Genomic DNA, 18382 nt, shown 5'->3' with positions numbered 1-18382 from the left:
GGCTGGGTTGGCAGGGGTATATATCCAGCACCATAGCGGCGCCACTCCAGGGGGCGCCCTGCTGACCCATCGAGTGTTGCTAGGGTAAAAATCTTCCGACGAACGTGCACGCGGCGCGCGCACACCTAACTGGAATGGATATGAGCAACACATCTCGAAGAACTGTCTGATTTTGAGAGAGGCACAGGAAGAGGGAGAGCTCAGGACTCAGCCAGACAGATACACTGGCATAAGCGCACACAGAGCACCTCAGCTACATTAAAGATGTAAGCAGCCTCGAGGGGAATGGGTTTTAAAGTGCAGCTCTGGGCAGGCTGGCTCAGCTGCAGACTGCGCTCTGCGGCGCTGCTAGCAGCATCTCTGTCTCGTGCTGCTGCTTCCTGAGAGTTGCTCTCTTGCGGAGGAAACAGGCCAGAGCTGTTTTAACATGAAGAGTGCATTTCTTTCCCCTGGGCTCAGCGCTCAGATGTGGCAATAACGGCTCAGATGTCTCGCTGCCGGCAGCACCAGTCAGAGCATCTAGGATACTGCGCACGAGTGACATCCAGGACGGCTCATGCCACAGATGCCTAGCTAAAGTCTGCTTTGAGTTCCCGGCAGCTTCTCATTCCGATGCAGGTCCTGGTGCTATCAATTGGCTAGCAACAGCCACGGACACTGATACGGCCTCTCTTGACACGTGGCTAAATAGGAAAAAGGCCACAAAATCCTAAGCAACTAACCAGGCAGTGGAGTCCCCTACCCCACAGCCAACCAGTGCACAAGCAGCACAGTTGCCCGCTGGGAACGCCATCCCCAGTTGGCACCTGTACCTGGGATGGGTGCCATCCCCTGGTGGCCAGGAAGAGTCCTGTGGCTGAAGAGAATGAGTGATGAGCAAGGGGTGTACTGAGATACAACCAAGGCCAAACTCATCCCCCGTGCAACCCCCTGGGCACTAACGGGCATTGGGACATTAAAGAGCTAGTGATGTCCTAATGAGAGAGCATTTTTAGGTTGAAAGCAGTGAACAGAGACAGAATGTGAGTGTGCCTCAAGCATGGGGGGCTGGGGGGGAAGTCCAATAGGAAGAACGGGCTCCCTCCGGAGAATGATGCCTGGAAAGAGGGATCAGTGCAGAAGGACTCGGGGACATAAACCAAGCTGGAGAGTGTCCTGATTTCATGAGGCACCCCTGGGCTGAAATCTGACTGATCTTCCTGACTAGAATTTGCCTCTCTGCCCCAGGAAACATATCCCTAAGCTAACGGCCCCACTGGGCCCAGGAAGCAGTGTGAGCGTTTTGATCCAGCTGAGGGTCAGGCTGGGATGTGCAAGGACAGTCAGTCTGTGGATTAAACAACACCGAGATCCTGTGAGCTGTTCCCACCAGATTTTGACCCCCCATGGCAGAAATCTCATTGAGATCAGCAAGATGCCGAGCATTAGAAATCTCCTAGGAGCTGCTGTTGTCACAAGGTTCCAGCCACATCCCCACAGAGTGTGACGGAGAAGAAAGTGCGGTGGATTTGACCTGGGAATGTTGCAGGAGAGTTACATTGGGGATGGGGAACTTCCTTTGAAGGAAGCTACCTGAGCTGTAACCCGAGCGAGGAGGGGGGTTGGCAGAAGTGACACCTTCTGCCTGGGAGAGAAAACAAAGGAGAGGAGGAGCTGGGGGGAGGGGGAAGAGAGCTGCTGGAGGAGTTTTGGTTGTGAGTCTTGGGCTGCGTGGTGCAACACAGGGAACTCCAAGCTGGGGTCTAAGCTCCCTGAACCCCCCAGAAGGACTTGATTGAGGAGTTATGGTTGTACCTACACACTCCGCTTGGGACTATGTTCCTGTCATCTAAAAAACCTTCTGTTTTACTGGCTGGCTGAGAGTCACGGTGAATCTCAGGAAGAGGGGTGCAGGCCCCTGACTCCCCCACACTCCACGACACAGAGTCATCGAAAATAAGACCAGAAGGGGTCTGAATTCTGATCTCCAGCCCATTAGATTTCAACCAGTTACCCCTGTATTGAGACCAGTGAGTTGGGTCTGACTAACGCATCTCTTCCTGGAAGGCATCAAGAGACTGAGCATCCATCACTTCCCCTGGCACTTGGTTCCAGTGGTTAATCCTTCGGCTTGTAAATAATTGTACGAGATTTTCGCATCGGAACGTGCCTGGCTTCAGTCTCCAGCCTTTGGTTCTTGTTCTGCCTTTCTCTGCTCAGTTAAAGAGCCCCTCCGTACCCAGTGTTCCCTCCCCATGACGCTAATCAAGTCACCTCTCGATCGATCGCCACAGAAATTTAGGGTGGGAAGGGCCCTCAAGAGGTCCTCTGGTCCCACTCCACACACCTGAGAAGACAAACAGATCAAATTCCTTGAGTCTCTCCTGCATGGCATTTTCTCCCATCCTCACATCATTTTTGTGGCTCTTTTCTGCACCCTCTTCAATTTTTCAAGATCCGTTTTAGGGCGTGGACACCAGAGCTGGCCGCAGGATCCAGCATCGGTCTCGCCAACGCCAGACACAGCAGTAAAATCACCCCCCTCCTCTTACTCGCCGTGCCCATTTACACCTCCAAAGATCACATTAACGCTTTGTGCCACAGCATTGCACTGGGAACTCACATTGAGCTGTTTGTCCACTGTGACCCCTCAATCTTTTTCAGAGTCCCTGCATTCCAGGATCCAGTCCCGCATTCTACGGGTTTTTGCCTCCATCCTTGTTCCTAGATGTAGTGCTTTGTATTTGACTATTAAAATGCCTTTTGTTTGAGCAGGCCCTGCTTACCAAGTGATCCAGATCGCTCTGTATGATGGCCCTGTCCTCCTCATTTACTCAGCCACAGATTGTATCCGCAGCGATGTTATACTTACTTCCAGGTCATTGATAAAAATCTTGAGTAATGTTGGGTCTTTTGCTGATCCCTGCAGAACCCCACTAGAAACATCCCCATTTTATGAGGAGTCCCCAGTGACAACTATACTTTTTGTGATCTATCAGTTAGCCAGTTCTTAATCCATTTAACATGTGCTGTATTGATAATGTATAGTGTTATATTTTTTAATCAGAATACTGCAGGGTGACCAGACAGCAAATGCAAAAAATCAGGACGGGGTAGGGGGTAATAGGAGCCCATATAAGGAAGAGACCCCAAAATCGGGACTGTCCCTATAAAATCCGGACATCTGGTCACCCTAGAATACTGTGCCATACTAAGTGAAATGCCTCACTAATGTCTAAGTATTTTACATCTATCCAGTTACATTTATCAATCAAACTTGCAATCTCCTGAAAGAATGAAATCAAGTTTGTCTGTCAAGATCTATTTTCCATAATACCATGTTGACTGGCATTCATTGTATTGCTAGCCATTCAGTCTTTATCAGCTGAATCTCCTTATCAGTATTTCCATTAGCCTGACATCTGTAATTGGCAAAATAACCAGCCTACAGTTTCCTGGGTCCTCCGACTTGCCCTTTTTGAATATTGGCTAAACATTAGCGCTCTTCCAGTCTTCTGCAATTTCCCCTGTATTCAAAGATTTATAGAAATTAACATCACCGAGTCAGCTATCTCCTCGGCCAACTCTTTTAGAACTCTTGGGTGCTGGGTCTGCTGCTTTCAAAAGGTTTATCCCTAGTAGATGTTGTCTGACATCCTCCTCAGTTACTAATGGCCTTGAAAATACTTCATATAAGTCCCTGATCCTTCTGCATCCAAACTGGAACCAAAGCTGTAGGGGAAGTGGGTTTTAGGTCCTGGGATTCCAATGTGAGCTGCTCCTCCCAGCCCTGAAATTTCAGGGCAGAGACTCTGGTTTCAGTTCATTTCTGCGAGGAAGTTAATGGATCCCCAAGACTGGCTGCTGGTTGCAACCACTGTTTGTCTTGAGGTGGAGGCTGGGGCTGCCAACTTTCTGGTTTCCATAATATCATCTTCCTTCTTGAACAATCCCAAAGGACTGAGGAAAATTAAATACACCTGTCACTGAAGTGCAGACACCTCTGGGGCAGAACCCTGCAGCTACTTAACAGCAGGGGCAGGAGCAGGCCCTCAGACACAAAGCCCTTAAGAAGACAGCACTGACAATCTGCTCTGGCTCGGCAGGACACAAATAGGCAGGTTGATGACTCCCTGGAGACTTGGTTGGTCTCAGTCCGTCTGCCCCGCTTCCTGGATGGCCATGAAGCTGGGCCCATCCTCTGGCGTGGGAGCTGTCTGCAGTGGAGCAGGGATTTGCAATGTGAAGAGCATGCTGGATGCTGCTGCCAGCACAAAGGATGCTATAATGACCTCCCAGCAGCTCCATCTCTCTGCTCACAGCACACCTTGCTGATGGGTTGGCAGGTGGGAAGCAGATCTACCTGGGCCAGTGGGGAGAGCTTGGCCATGGGCAGATGGGCTTATTGTTAGAGGTTTCCTGCAATATGCTGGGCATGACTGAAAAGGGCGCTCTCTCCTCCCAGTGCGAGGGCACTGTCACCTTCCCAGCCCTGATACACACTGCAGAATTTTCATCTACTGCTCCCTTCCCCTGGTAGATGCAGCTGTACCTGCTGCACCAGCTCTCAGGACAGCTGTCCCCTTTGATGCCTTAAAGTTTCATGCAACAGATGTTGAGATGAGAGACTTGAGACAGCAGCGGGAGGCAGAACCGCCTCGCCAGCTCACTTTACCTGATCCCTTTGGCATTTGACCTGCCATTCAACTTCCACTGCAGATCCCAGGGTAACGAACCAACCAGTCAGTGTGATCAAGGGATTTCCCGTTCCTTCGCCGAAGGACTTGGAGCAGATGGGAATGACTGGAGCTATGCATGGTATGGGTGGGTGCTCCAACAGCCTGCACTGCTGTGCCACTGCTGATCTGCAGCGCCCCCCAGCACAGCGCCCGCACAGTTCTGTGCTTCAGTCACGACCTACTGTTTTGCCAGGTGTGTCTCTATCTAGTTATCTGCTGTAGGTAATTCTCCGCCCCCACTGGCCTGGTACTGGTATCAGAGCACCTCACACTCCGTGATGCATTAATCCTCACAATGCCCCCCTGAGGCAGGGCAGTGCCATTACCATATTGTGCAGATGGGGAACGTACAGAGACTACGGAGACTGCCGGTTATCCTGCCTCCCCCTCACTGCAGTTAAAGATATGGCCCTGCTTGTGCTCTCCATTGCACCCCCTGGAGTGGTATAAAGAGGAGAATCACCACCACCACCCCGCTGCCCCCACCACACACACACACACACACACACACACACACACCATGAATGTGCCTTCCCACCCCATCCAGAAAACCAGAACTTTTCACTTCCAACACATCGCAACCATTTCAACCCTTTGCTTTCCAACATTTTGTCAAGTCAAAAACGTCCTGGAAACCGCCCCTTTCCCGCAAAATGCCCTGTTTGAGCACGTTGCTGTTTTCCACCAAAAGAAGTTTCAGCAAAAAATCTCCAACTTATCTATGGCCCAATCCTGAGAGGAGCTGAGCACCTTTGATTCCACTGGAGCCCAGGGTGTGCACGGCCAAAGTGGGGGAGGCGTTAAAGAGCGCGCCCTGTGGAGGCTAGAACTAGGTAGGGGAGAAAGGGACAGGTTAGGCTGCAGAGCTGGGACTCCTCCTGAAGCCCAGCTCTCTGCAAAGCATCCCAAGGGATGTGCTGGCACATTTAAAACTAAATTGGGCAATGCCCCAGTAAACATGCAGCACTGAATGGCTGTGTGCTGCCCCAGAGAGTGGACTGGAGGGTCTAATAGGATGCTCCCGTGTCCGTGAGAATAGCAGCATGGCCCGTCTCTGCCTCCCAGAGCCGTGAGCGGGCACGCTCTGACCACCCCAGAGCAGGCTGCGCCAGGCCTTGTGTTCCTATGGCTGGAAACAGTGTGGGGCCAGTGCTGGGGGCTTGCTGTGCCTGCAGACGACTGGAGGCCAAAGGGACTGGGAGATGCAGCACCTAGCAATGGATGTTACAGCTGCTTGGCTGTGCTGCTATGCTACTCACACATGACAGAGTGCACCCGGAGGTGCAACAGTCACTCCTCAATGACACACTCTGTCTGGAGGAGTTACAGTCTGCAGGGCCAGGCAGAGCTGGGCAGTGGGAAGCAGAGACCACCAAGCACAGTCTGAACAGGGCCAACCAGTGTTGGGCAAAAGCAGACCCAGCACCTCCCAGGGGCTCCAGACTGGGCAGGAAGCATGATCCCAAAGCCAGGGCACCAGAGCAGCGACCTAGGAATCAGGACTCCTGGCTTCTGTTCCTGCCTCTGCCACTGGCAGAACTGGCTTGGTTCCGGCCACAGAGGGCAACAGGCCATGTCGGCACTGCAGGCTGCATCCAGGGGTCCCCAATCTCAGAATCTAGCAGCCTCTGTCCCCAGCACACACACCCCAGTGTCACTGCAAAACCCTGCAGTCAGCCCATCCCCAGGGGCCGTGCCCAGGGAAGAGGCGGTCTGCTGCAGTGCCGGCACTGGACGCTCAAGATCTGGGTTCATTCAACTGGAGAAAAGTTGCCATGCAATCTTCAAAGAGCACAAGCCACCCGGACCACAAAGGGGCACTGTTTCATTGTCAGCACAGAGGGATGAGACACCCCAAGTGAACCACCAGCAGCACTTGCTGCAGTGCTGGGATAATGCTGGAGGTCTCTCAGTCCAGGACCACCCAGCCCAGCCCTGCCAGGGAAAATCCCAGTAGGGGTGAGTGCATCTGGGAGCCGAGAGTGCAGGGGGCGAGATGGGCTGATGGGTTTCACTTTACAAATGCCAGAGTCCCTTGGCAGGAATTTCTCTGGCACTGGTGAGGCTCTGGGGGCCCCTTGCCTGCGCGGGGCTGATGAGACATTGTGTGTACGTGCACAGAGGGAGGGACTCAGGATCCCAGGAAAGGGGATAATCTGCTGGTAAAATGGGATCAAACCAGAGAGCCCACTGCCAAAACCCAGGCAAGGATTAGGGCGAGCTGAGGTGGGAAGCCCGGCCCCGCTCCTCTCCTGCCTGGCTGGGCTCACCACCCAACTCCTGAACTGGCTGCTTCTGCTGGCAAAGCCCAGCAGGCCTGGGTCTGCTTACCCGCTGCCCTGGCCCAGCACAACCCCAGCCTAACCACAAGCCAAGGCACCCATCCCCTGGGGAATCGAGCCCGCTGCCCCCTCACCCTCAGGGCACAAGGGGGCATGGTCCCACCCCCTGCTGTGGGAGCCCTGCAATCACCATGCCCTGCCCACTGGATTTCTTTAAGATCTCAGTGAAGCTGGGGCTGGCAGAAGGTGCCAGACTGATGGCTCTGGAGACAGGGGGCTCTGCTCATCCCTCAAACCCTCCACAACCTGCACCCTGTCGTCTGGGGCCAGTGGGGAGCTCAGTCTCTGGGGGTCATTCGATCCTGCTCTGGCTACAAGGTGGGAGGGGAGTGCGGGGTGGGCACTAGGAACCTAGCAGAGACACCACCAGATCCACATACAGCCTGGCCCAGACTGGCTTTATCTCCTGCCCCTCTCCCTTGAGGAAGCCAACCCCTCTTCACCGTCCCTCCGACATCCCTAGTTCCCAGGCGCTCGTCACGATCTCTCTGACGGGCTCAATGCCACCTCTGGGTGCCAGTGAGAACTCAGTATAAGACAGAGGCCCTGTAATGCCCCGGGCGCCTGCGCTGCCATTCCCAGCAGGAGCAGTGTTACCTCCCTGCAATCGGGGTGAAATTGAGCGGGAGCCTGTCCCCAAGGCTGTCAGTCTTCTGCCCCTCAGACAGGGACAGGGAGCTCCACATCCACCCTCATCCCCAGCCTGTGGGTCCTGACTGGAGTAGAGCGGAGGGGGTAGAAGTGGAGTGGGGAAGGAGGACGTGGGCAGCCTGCCCAGGAGGGGTGGGCCCCAGGGGGCCCAGCATGGGGAGGTGTTTAGGGATGAGCAAGGCATGATTGCCCAGCACCCTGAGCAGGGGTACTCTCGGACGCATGGCATGGCACCCCTCCCCTCTCCTCCCCTCCCCTCCTACAGCCATGCCCTTCCCATTCCCTCAGCCCCTGCAGGCCGCCCTCAGGTGCCAGCTCCAGGATCTTTGTGCTTAGAGACTGGGGACCCACTGCAGCTGGTGAGTTCAGCCAGGCGTTGCCCAGGGTCTATCCCCAAAGTGCAGGGGCTAAGAACCTAATGGCCACATAGAGGGAGAACAGGACTGGAATCCACAGAGTAGGAGAGAGAACCCAGCCCTCTCTGTACCCTCACCCTGAGGTCCTGTTTGCAGGAAGAAGGCCTGACTCAAGGCAAGGGAGAGGGGCAGCTGCATGCAAAGGGGCTAATGAAACTTGCTAATGCTGTCTAAAGCACAGCGCTGAGCTGGGGGAGCCAGCCACAAGCAGAGCCCAAGCTGTGCTCCAGGGAACCGCGGCTGCAGGGGAATGCAGATGGCTGACGGTTCCAGCAATTTACACCCCTGCTAGAATAGCGCCTCGGTGGAATAGAATTAAACCCAAGCCAGACGGGAGTGAGGGACATGCAGCACAGGAACCCCCCACTCCTACCCTCTCTCCAGGGATGCTGGAGGGACCAAAAATACTCAGAGGAAAGTTTTGGCCACCAATCTGCCCTCATCCACTAAGGCCTGGAAGCAGGCCCCATTCTCTTCAGGGGGCTTGGCCTTAAATTCCATACACTTTGCGTAACTAGTAAAATCAGATTTGGCCAAGAAGGCCTGGTCATTTGAGATTCGGAACTGGAGGGAGGTGGAAGAGTAGACTAAGTGACTTCTGCCCCCTATCAGAAGGAGCAGCCTTAGGGGGCTGGGGCCTGGCTGCTCTGTAGCCACTTGCACCACTGACTTCGGCAGCGAGTGAGAGAACAGAAACTCTCCTCTCTTGGATGGAACAAAGTTACGCAGGGATGGGAGCAGCTGCTCTAGAAGGGATGGGAGCACCAGGAGCTGTTTATCCTGAGCCTTCACCATCAGAGCTGATGTCAGACTTGTCAAATCTGAACCCTTGGGTGCTTCCTTCTCCTGTCTAAGTCCTTAGCACCAATGCGTGCCGGCTCTCCTGACTTTGACGGGGCTGGGGAGGGATCTTTTCTCTTCAGAGCAGACTTAGACGAAGATGGCTTATCCTTATTGTCTGTGGCCATGCACCTTGCTCTCAAGCCTTCTCCTTCGGCTTAACAGTCCTAGCCCCTGTTCCCAAGCTCATGCTCAGAGGGGCGCTGCCTGCTTTGTGAGACTGATGTACAGGGTGGGGGGTACCCAGCCCTGAACTGACTGATGTTTTCTGAGCCTCGGCTCCCCACACGCACGAGTCCTGAGGGAAAAAAGCAGCAGGTGCTGCACTTGGCAGAAACATGAGCCTCACCCAGGCCATTGATGTTCATCCCTCAGTGAAAAGGAACGAAGACAGGAAACACTATTTTTGAACAACCTCTGGCTGTCGGAGACTGAGAATGGGAGACAGGATGGATACTCAATGATTACCTGTTCTGTTCATTCCCTCTGGGCACCTGGCATTGGCCGCTGTTGGAAGACAGGATACTGGACTAGACGGACCTTTGGTCTGACCCAGTATGGCTATTCTTATAAACCTCAGGATTTTAAATCCAGGTGGGGATTTAAAAGGGGAAAATGCTATCCAACTAGACTAACCATGTGCAGGCCAACAGGCATTGCTTGCAAAGCATCCTGGCAGGTGCATGGTGTGCATGCATGTCCCCCATGTGGAGTACACCTAGGGACCAGCACTCGAAGAATTGGCAATTACCCATCAAAGCTGGCAGAGCAACACGGCTGGAAAGCAAGTGTGAGATCAGAGCCTGGCTGGAGCTTGCAAAGTGCTTCAAGCTGACAGGCCCTGTGGAAATGGGAAGCTCTGAGTTATGCTGTGCTCCCCCGCCATGAGGGCTGCAGGTGGGAGGAGATGGCAGACGTCATGGGTGACCAAGATTCTGAATAGATCTGAACTGTAATCCTCTCTCTGAGGAGTGCGTGGGAGCTAGGAGGCAGGGGACGAGGGGATACGTTAACGGCTGGATCGGCCCTGCCTGACTGAGTGCCTGTTCCTCTTCAGAGCGCAGGATGCAAGTGCTGGCTCACCCGGCGAGGAAATAGCTTGTAATGGACAGACAAACTGGCAGAAGCTGTAGCGAAGAACAGAATTATCTGACACTGAGATAAACACGATGTGCTGGGGAAGAGTCAACACAGCTTTTGTAAAGGGAAGTCACACCTCACCAGTCTGTTAGAATTTTTCAAGGGAGTCAGCATGGGGAAGCATGTGGGGAAGGGGGACCCAGTGAATATAGTGTACTTGGACTTTTGGAAAGCCTTTGAAAAGGTCCCTCACCAAAGGGTCTTAAGTAAACAGTCATGGGATAAGAGGAAAGGTCCTCTCCTGGATCTAAAAGATAGGAAACAAAGGGTAGGAATAAATGGAGAGTTTTCACAATGGAGAGATGTAAACAGCGGGAACCCCCAAGGATCTGTGCTGGTTCCTGTGCTGTTCGTTAAGGAGCTGGAAAAAGAGAGTGAACAACAGAATGGCATATGTGCTGGCTGCGAAGAGTTACAAAGGGATCTCATAAAACTGGGCAATAAAATGGGAGGTGAAATTTAACACTGATAGGTGCAAAGTACTGCACATTGGAAAAAATGATTCCAGCTAGACCTATATAATGATGGGGTCTAAATTGACTGTTGCCACTCAAGAAGGAGATCTTGGAATCATTCTCTGAAAACTTCAGCTCAATACGTATCAGCAGTCACAAAGGCTAGGAACTATGAAGAAAGGCATAGAAAATAAGACAGAAAATATGATGCCACTACATAAATCCATGGTGCACCCACCCCTGGAACGCTTTGTCCAATTCTGGTCGCTCCATCTCAAAGAGGATACATGGTTCAGAGACTGGCACAATCAAGGGCATGGAATGGCTTCCATACAAGGGGAGAGTGAAAAGATTATTGCTGTTCAGCTTGGAAAAGAGACGAATAAGAGGGGATATGTTTGAGGTCTATAAAAATCATGACTGGTGTGGAGAAAGTGAATAAGGAAGTTGTATTTACCCCTTCACACAACACAATAACCAGGGGTCACCCAATGAAATAAATAGGCAGCAGGTTTAACACAAACAAGAGGAAATAATTCTTCACACAACGCACAGTCAATCTGTGGAACTCATTCCCAGGGGATGTTGTGAAGGCCAAAACTATATAACTGGGTTCAACAAAGAACTGGATAAGTTCATGGTGAATAGGTCTATCAATGGCCATTAGCCAGATGGTCATAGATGTAATCCGGTACTCAGGCCAATCTTAAACCTCTGGCTACCAGAAGCTGGGAGGGGAACACAGAGGTGGATCTCTCCAAAATTGCCCTGTTTTGTACACTCCCCCTGAAGCTCCATTACTGGGCAGTGTCAGAGACCGGATACCTGGTCCCATGGGTCACTGGTCTGACTCAGCATGGCCGTTCTCATGTTCCATTCCAGGACCTCGTTGGAGCTAGGGAGGGGAGGAGCAAGACCAGCATGTAGCCAAGGGATGGCACAGCACCAGGAGGCAGCCTCTGCCTGCTGCTGGGCACTGGGGCAATGGGCCGTTGACTACAACAGCTGCAAAGCCAATTCACCCAAGCAAACATACACACAGCAATGTTTTGCCTCTGCTTCTAACGGGCACTGGAATGTCGCGGAGAGGGGAGTGCTGGCAAACGCAGAGACAGCGGCCAAGCAGCACGGGCTTTAACGTCCCACAGAATTAACCTGTATGAAACGGCCCAGGAACTCGCGTTAGTTGCCGGTTCCCCGCGGGGGCAGCGGAGATGTCTGCAGTGAGCTTGGCTGGGATCCTGCCGGTCACGAGCAGTGACAGGCTGCCCTGTGACAGGCGCTTAGCCTCAGCCTTGCTTCACTAGAGACCCCACTTCAGAAGCAGGGTGTGTGGCCAGAGGTGAAACGAGTGTGGCGGGACTCAGCCTTATCCCCAGTGGTCTGTAGAAGAGCCATGCTCCCAGAGTGGGTAGGAGCTGGAGTAGCAGTGGGTGAGGAATGAGGTGCATTCACTGGCAGGGATACATGGGCACCAGGACCGGATTAGCAGGCCAGGATTGAGATGTTTATCTCACAAGGTGGGGCAATGCTATTATCCCTATTCCATAAATAGGAAACTGAGGCACAGGGAAGTTAAGGGATTTACCCATGAGTCTGGGGCAGAGCAGGGACTTGAACCCAGGTCTCCCAAGTGCCAGGCTAGTGCTCTAGCCACTGGGCCAGACTTCCCCTCTAGATGGCCAACCCTGCTCCCCGTGTTTGAGCACCATCGGAAAGGACATCGCCTCCCTGAGGTGACTGAACGGGTGAAGGAGGAACAGCCCAAAGCCAGACCCCTCCTAAGGCTAGGACGTCCGCGAAGGCAGATGTGCCACTGGCAGAGGGCCAGCCAAGCAACTGTGTGCCGCGAATCACAAGCAGCACATTATTTGCCATCTCCTTTCAGCCCCAGCTCAGACACCATTCAGCCCCAGCCACTTGCCAGGCCTCCCGAAGCCAGAGAACACAATGGGGGAGCAGCAGCTTTCAAAGCTCTGCCTTCCCCTATTGTCTCTCTCTGGGTCCCAGCCTAACAACCCCATTCAAGGCCCAGCCAAGGATGAAAACAGGGTCAGGGGCCCTCCTGAGGGGCCTGTGGCCCACACAAAGCGCAACGTGGATGCCGTAGCCAGATGAAGGCAGAGGAACCTTGTTAAACCTGCTGAGTGCTCCAGCAGCCACAGATGCCTGCGTCGGGCCCTGCTCCCACCAGCTCTTTGGCTTCCCTAGCCCCTGCTTCTCCCACTTTTCTCATGGTCCTGAGCTGTCTGTGGGCAGACGCACTACCTGTGTGCTCAAGCTGATGGATTCACTGTGCCTCTGGAGGTGGGGGTCTCCAGGATGGATGGAGGCAGCTCATTCCCTTGGAGACCCCCCATTCTGCTGTGCTCACTCTCTGCCCAGTCCACAGGACGGTCAGTGCATCCCGAGCCTCCCTCCACAGGATGCAGCAGGATGGGGTCAGAGCTGTCCGGCTCTAAGCATTGCTGCTGTGCAGCCCCTGTGCCGCACAAAGCTGTTTGAACAACAGCGATGATCTTCGTCCAAGTACAGGCCCTTGCAGCAAGTACCTCAAAGCGCTTTGCAAGGCCCCTGGGGGCAGGCCAGGGGCACTACCCTATGCTGCAGGCGGGGCAGAGTGAGCAGATGTGATTTGTCCAAGGGCATACAGTAGGTCGCTGGCAGAGAGAGGTTCAGTACCCAGGAATCCTGATGCACACTTCCCTTCTCTAACTGTTAGCTAGTTCTCTCTCTTTGGGACGAGGGGGAGGGGCTTCCCTTTGTTCTAGCCATAGAGGTTGGTCTTCAGAACGAGATGACTCCATATGGTCAGATCTGAGTCCCAGAGGTAAGGGGAGAGCACCCCTCACTGCAGCACAGCACCCCCTTAGCACCATGCCAGAGGTCAGCACTAGGAGGGATATGATAGAGAACATCCTGCATGCCAAGATTAGCAGTCACGTGGAGACATGGGTTTCCCCCCAGTGGGCAGGGGGGCTCACATCAAGGGCACTGCAACATCAGCTGGAACCAGCTCCCAAGGCCTTGCCACCACAGGGGCAGAGCCCCCAGAAAAACCAGGCCCTTGGCATGACGCAGACACTGGGCTGGCAGTCCTGCAAAATCCACCTATGGCAGGGATGCTTTGGGGCCAACCTCAGTGCAGGTTTGGGGGCAAATGCTGAGGTGTGGGGGTCTCTCCCCAGGTGTGCTCAGTGTTGGCAGCCAGAGGGTCAGGCCCCTGGCGTGGTCCATACAGCGTCCATGAAGGCTGGTGGAAGCCGAGGAACATCAGCCAGGAAGACAGAGAGAAACTCCACAAATCCCCAGGCTGTCCTGGCCTGCCCTAGCAACAGCCATCCGCTTTGCACCAGTTGAGTTCACACCCATTTCAAGCCAGAGGAAACTTTACTGGTGTAAACCACAGCTTCCGTATGGGCTTCGCTTGCTGGCTGCTGCTGGCCAAATCCCATGGCGAGACCAGGCCGCAGCCAAAACCAGGCCAGCCAGTTCTTTGGTAGGATGTGCTGAGCGAGGGGTCACCTTGGAGAGGGTGGGTGACTGACAGAGTCTGTGGGTCGGATGAAGCAGAGGGACTCCAGGGTGGGAGCAGGAGGTTGGTTCCATACTTGGGCCAGGACAGAAGAGGGAAGCAGGAGAAGGGTTTGCAGGGATGTTTGCAGAGCGAGAAGGTGTGGCAGATCTAACTTCACAAGATCTGTTCTCACAGCCACTCAGAGCTCTTAGCAGGTCTGGGAATCAACCAGTCAAGAAGAGGAAACCATCCCATGTGGTTTAAGAAACCAATCAAACAAGGCAGATAATGAGTAGCAAAACTCAGTGGGTCCAATGCATTGGGGCTGCGTGCAGTCAGTCACGCCTGTGCAAAGTGGAGGTAGCATGCTACCAGAGCAGCGTGGCAGGATCTAGGACTGGTGTGAGAGTTATACACGGGGCTGGGCAACTTCCAGGCAAGCCCTGGGCTGAGATATGCTCCCATAAACCACTGACCAAATAATGAGCCTACCTGTAAAATCCTAGGTCTAGTCACAGATAAGAGTCGTTAAACTGGTCTCTCCACTCTAGCCCAAAACCCAGCTTGACTAATTACAGTCTGCCCACCCAATCGCCCTTGCATGACATCTTCCTTCACCTCCTGTTTTAAACTGTGGTGCAGTGTCGCTGTGCACAGTTACAGAGCTGCTGCGTTCCACCTCAGCAGTGGCTGCATTTCAGTGCTAGGTACATGGCTGGCAAAGAGCTCTAAGATGACACGGGAAGGCAGGAGGTATATGCAAGAGATTCTTGTTATTAGGGTGGTTTCCCTTTGCTGCGGACCCAGGCAGCTCCCATCACACGGGATCCCATGCAGAGTGACGACACAGCCTTGGAAAGGGGGATCTCAGTGCCTTGCACCAACAAGTCTGACGCCTCCTCTGCACTACCCCAAAGCCACAGTGGAGGAGCAAGACCAGGGCCAAAGGGCTTACCCCGTGGATGTGCCATACACAAGGACTCCTGCTGCAAATGATGCTCATGCAGGGGTCGCCACTGGCCAAGTTAGAAGGGTCAGGAAGGAGGCACCCAGGTTCCAGCTTAGCCCAGATCCAGCTCAAGCAGGGATTTGGGAGATAGGAAGACCCAAGTTCTATTCCTGTCTCTGCCAATGACTTGGCATGTCATAGTCCCACTCTGTGCCTCAGTTTCCCTATCTGTAAAATGGGGATGACCCCATCCTACCCCAGAGGTGCTGTAAGGAGGGACGCATTAAGGCTCTGCTGGCACCCAGCTTCACAGAACTGGCTGCAGGGAAAGCAGAAGCTCCTGTGAAACAGAGGCAGGCTCCAGGGGGTGCGACTTAACAGAAGGGCAGGGCTATAACCATGGACAGGCTAGGCCAGTGTGTTGTGACAAGGGAATTGCTCCCTGCTGGGCCTGTCCCTGCCCTACACAGTGAGTTCAGTGTGTCTGCGATGCTGCAGCCCCTGCCAGGCACACGAGCCCCTTCGCAGTAGCTGCATGTTCTGTGTTGACCCAGCTCCGCCTCGACCCAAATGCTGGCTGGGGGCTGCTCAGACACTGCCATGCCAGAGGTCAGACCAGGATGGTCCCCTGTGGTGCTAGAGTCTCTGAAAGCCCCTTGTCCCCCAGCTAAAAAAGCTCCACGACATGTTGCAGCAAAGCCCCAGGCACAAACACCATGATTGCCAGCTCACCCACACACCCAGTGCCCTGGGAAGAGAACCCAGGAGCCTTGGTTTGAGAAAGTGCCCTCTGTCTCCTGGGCTACAAGAGGAGCTGTACTAGCTGGCACCAGCAGTAGGGCTTTTATCCTCTGCAGGCAGCAGCCACTCCCCACGGTTGGTGTGGTGACACACATTGCCCTGACGTTGCAATGGCACAACCATGCCGATCTGCACCGGGAAAAGGCTGGGCCCAGGGCACAGGTCATTCCACTGACAGGAGGAAAATACCAACAGCACAGTGGCCAGTCAGCCATGTTCTCACCCCCAACTCCCCCCACCAAGAGTCACTGAGTAAACAGAGACTATCCCTCAGTTTCAGGAAAACACTCCAGCCTCTGACTGGCTGAGAGACCCTGTGCGGGGAGTGAGGGAACATGATAAGAGGGTACCAAATCCATGGTCTCATCTGTCTATCCATGGTTCTTACCTGGCCCCCCTCACCACAGTACCTGAGCATCTCACAGTCTTTGACATATTTATCCTCATCCTACAGGTCTTTTCCATTGTCCCAGTGCTGCACTAACACAGCGGCCACACAGAACTTCACTCCAATTTCCTCATCCCAAGAGCGCAGGTCCTTATTGCAGGAGAATCTCTGTTAGCAGTGCAGGGCCTAGGACACACAGCTGAGCAGCTCTGATCCCACCCGCTAGAGAGCAGTGGCAACACATACACCCCAGCCAGCTCCTTACAACAGCAGTGCCCTGGGGAGAGAGTGCAGAGATGTCTGGCAAGGGAGGGTAGAGGACACTGACCTTGCCCGCTGTCCTAGCCTTCTGGCTGGGTGACGAGGAGCCCAGATCCTCGTGCATTCTGTCCAGCAACCAGAGCAGGAACTCCAAGGCGTCATGCTGCGAGTTTCCCCGGAACTGAGCGCCATACTTGGCAACGATATTCTACAACAGAAGACAAAGATAGAGGACTGGCATTAGCTCTTTGGTACCCAAGGGGTCACAAACAAGCTCAGGGGGGATGGCACACAGCTGATTAGTGTGCCATGGGCCAGCTTCCCTGCAGCCACATCACCTTGGGCTGATCTTGGCACATCTCACAAGCTAACTGGGGCAGGGAACAACCCAGGGCTGACGAGAGGTGAGGGGAAACCGGTACAAATTACCGGGGTCCGGCAGTGGGCCTGGGCCCCAGCTTCGTCGGCCCTGGCAGAACCAGGAGTTGAAGGAGAGACCTCTGCACTCCAGGCAGCCTTGCTGGTGACCCTGTAGAGGGCACTTCCCCGCTGAGTCTGTGGCAGTGCAAGGCATAGAATTGTTCAGATCGAAATCCAAGCTACTCCTAACTCCCAGCTCAGGTCCCTGCCAAACCGCGCTTGCAGCTCCCATGGAATTGTTTCTTCCTTGCCCTGCTAGAAAGACCCTGGTCCCCAATGCTTCAGGCACGGGATGCTGCATCCTACCCCACTGGGTGGGGCCCACAGATCAGAACACCCAGCCACCAAGAGATGGTACCACAGTCACCAGCTGATGGTCACAGAGGCCATCAGAGAGCCGAGTGTTTTTGACCAGGCCCACACTGGACTATTGATCTACAGCCAAGGAGCTGCGTGGCCCATCACCAGGCCCTGCCCCTCCTGCCTCTGGCTGGGGCTTCTAGCTGCTGGAGGGTAACAGCCTGCCCTGCATGCAATAGGAGAGAAGACACTGAGTCAATGGGTCAGGTTATTCCTTAGCGTAACTCTACCAAAGTCCACGTAGGGGAGTCTGGCATGGTGGATCCATTTGCTACCACAAGTGCTGTCTACTATGGAAGTTTCCCTACTATTAAGCTGTTAAACAATGACTTGCAATGGACAGGCAGTGAATTCAGCGTCCTGAATTAAGCCTCTAAGGAGCTGAACCCCTGTGCACATCCCAGCCGTTTGACTTTTACCTCAGGGCTGTTGTTTGCACTGCTCCAGGGCAAATAAAGCCTCTGAGTCATTCCTGGCACTCCAGAGGGGCTGCAGGGTCTCTGGTTTATGAAGGAAGCTGAGCTGCTCTTTGCCAATAAAGGGAATAGTTTAAGGAAATAATTGTCTCTGTTACTAAAGGCGTTTTACTACAAGTGCAGCCTTCTAATGGCGTTTGCAATGTGCGGAGGCAGGTTCCCTTTGGGTGTGTCCACACAGCACACTAAGCCAGGCTCTGGCTCAGGTTTGAGCCCAAGCTCAAGCCCCACTTCTGTCTACACGAACATCAGCCTGACTCAGGTCAGTGAGCACTCAGGATCCTGCTGGGGGAAGGAGGGGAATCAGATCCAGAATTCTGCTGAGACTTGGGACCAAGCCCTGTCACCATGCAGCGTGCACACAGGTTTAGCTGCAGAGGCATGGTGCATGCAGTGTGGACACATCAGCATGGCTGGAAGACCCAGGTCCAGCAATGGTAAGCCCAGGTTTCCAGTGCAGCATGGAAACGTGGAGTCTCACAGCACCGGATTTACAATGCAGTGTAGGTAGACAAAGCCTTCCAGGCTCCTGACCAGGGTGGCACGGCAAGCCAATAAGAGTCAGTCCCCAGAAAAACTCCATGCCACACGTTGTGACCAGTGCATGGGGGTCGATGGGTGTCTCCTCAGCACTTTGCAGGTCTCTGT

The 18382-nt window shown here is 54.0% G+C and overlaps 1 protein-coding gene across 1 annotated transcript in view; it reads right to left on the bottom strand.

Annotated features, from left to right (window-relative positions):
* USP43 (ubiquitin specific peptidase 43) overlaps window positions 1-18382 on the bottom strand; it is a 192005-nt gene that overhangs the window by 148631 nt on the left and 24992 nt on the right. Inside the window, 1 exon segment of the mRNA XM_032777059.2 lies at window positions 16546-16686. Coding sequence (XP_032632950.2) covers window positions 16546-16686 — 141 coding nt within the window.

Source organism: Chelonoidis abingdonii, chromosome 13, assembly GCF_003597395.2.
Source record: "Chelonoidis abingdonii isolate Lonesome George chromosome 13, CheloAbing_2.0, whole genome shotgun sequence".
Lineage (NCBI taxonomy): Eukaryota > Metazoa > Chordata > Testudines > Testudinidae > Chelonoidis > Chelonoidis abingdonii.
Note: the sequence above shows the minus strand (reverse complement) of the source record. Positions and strands in the feature narration are given on the sequence as shown.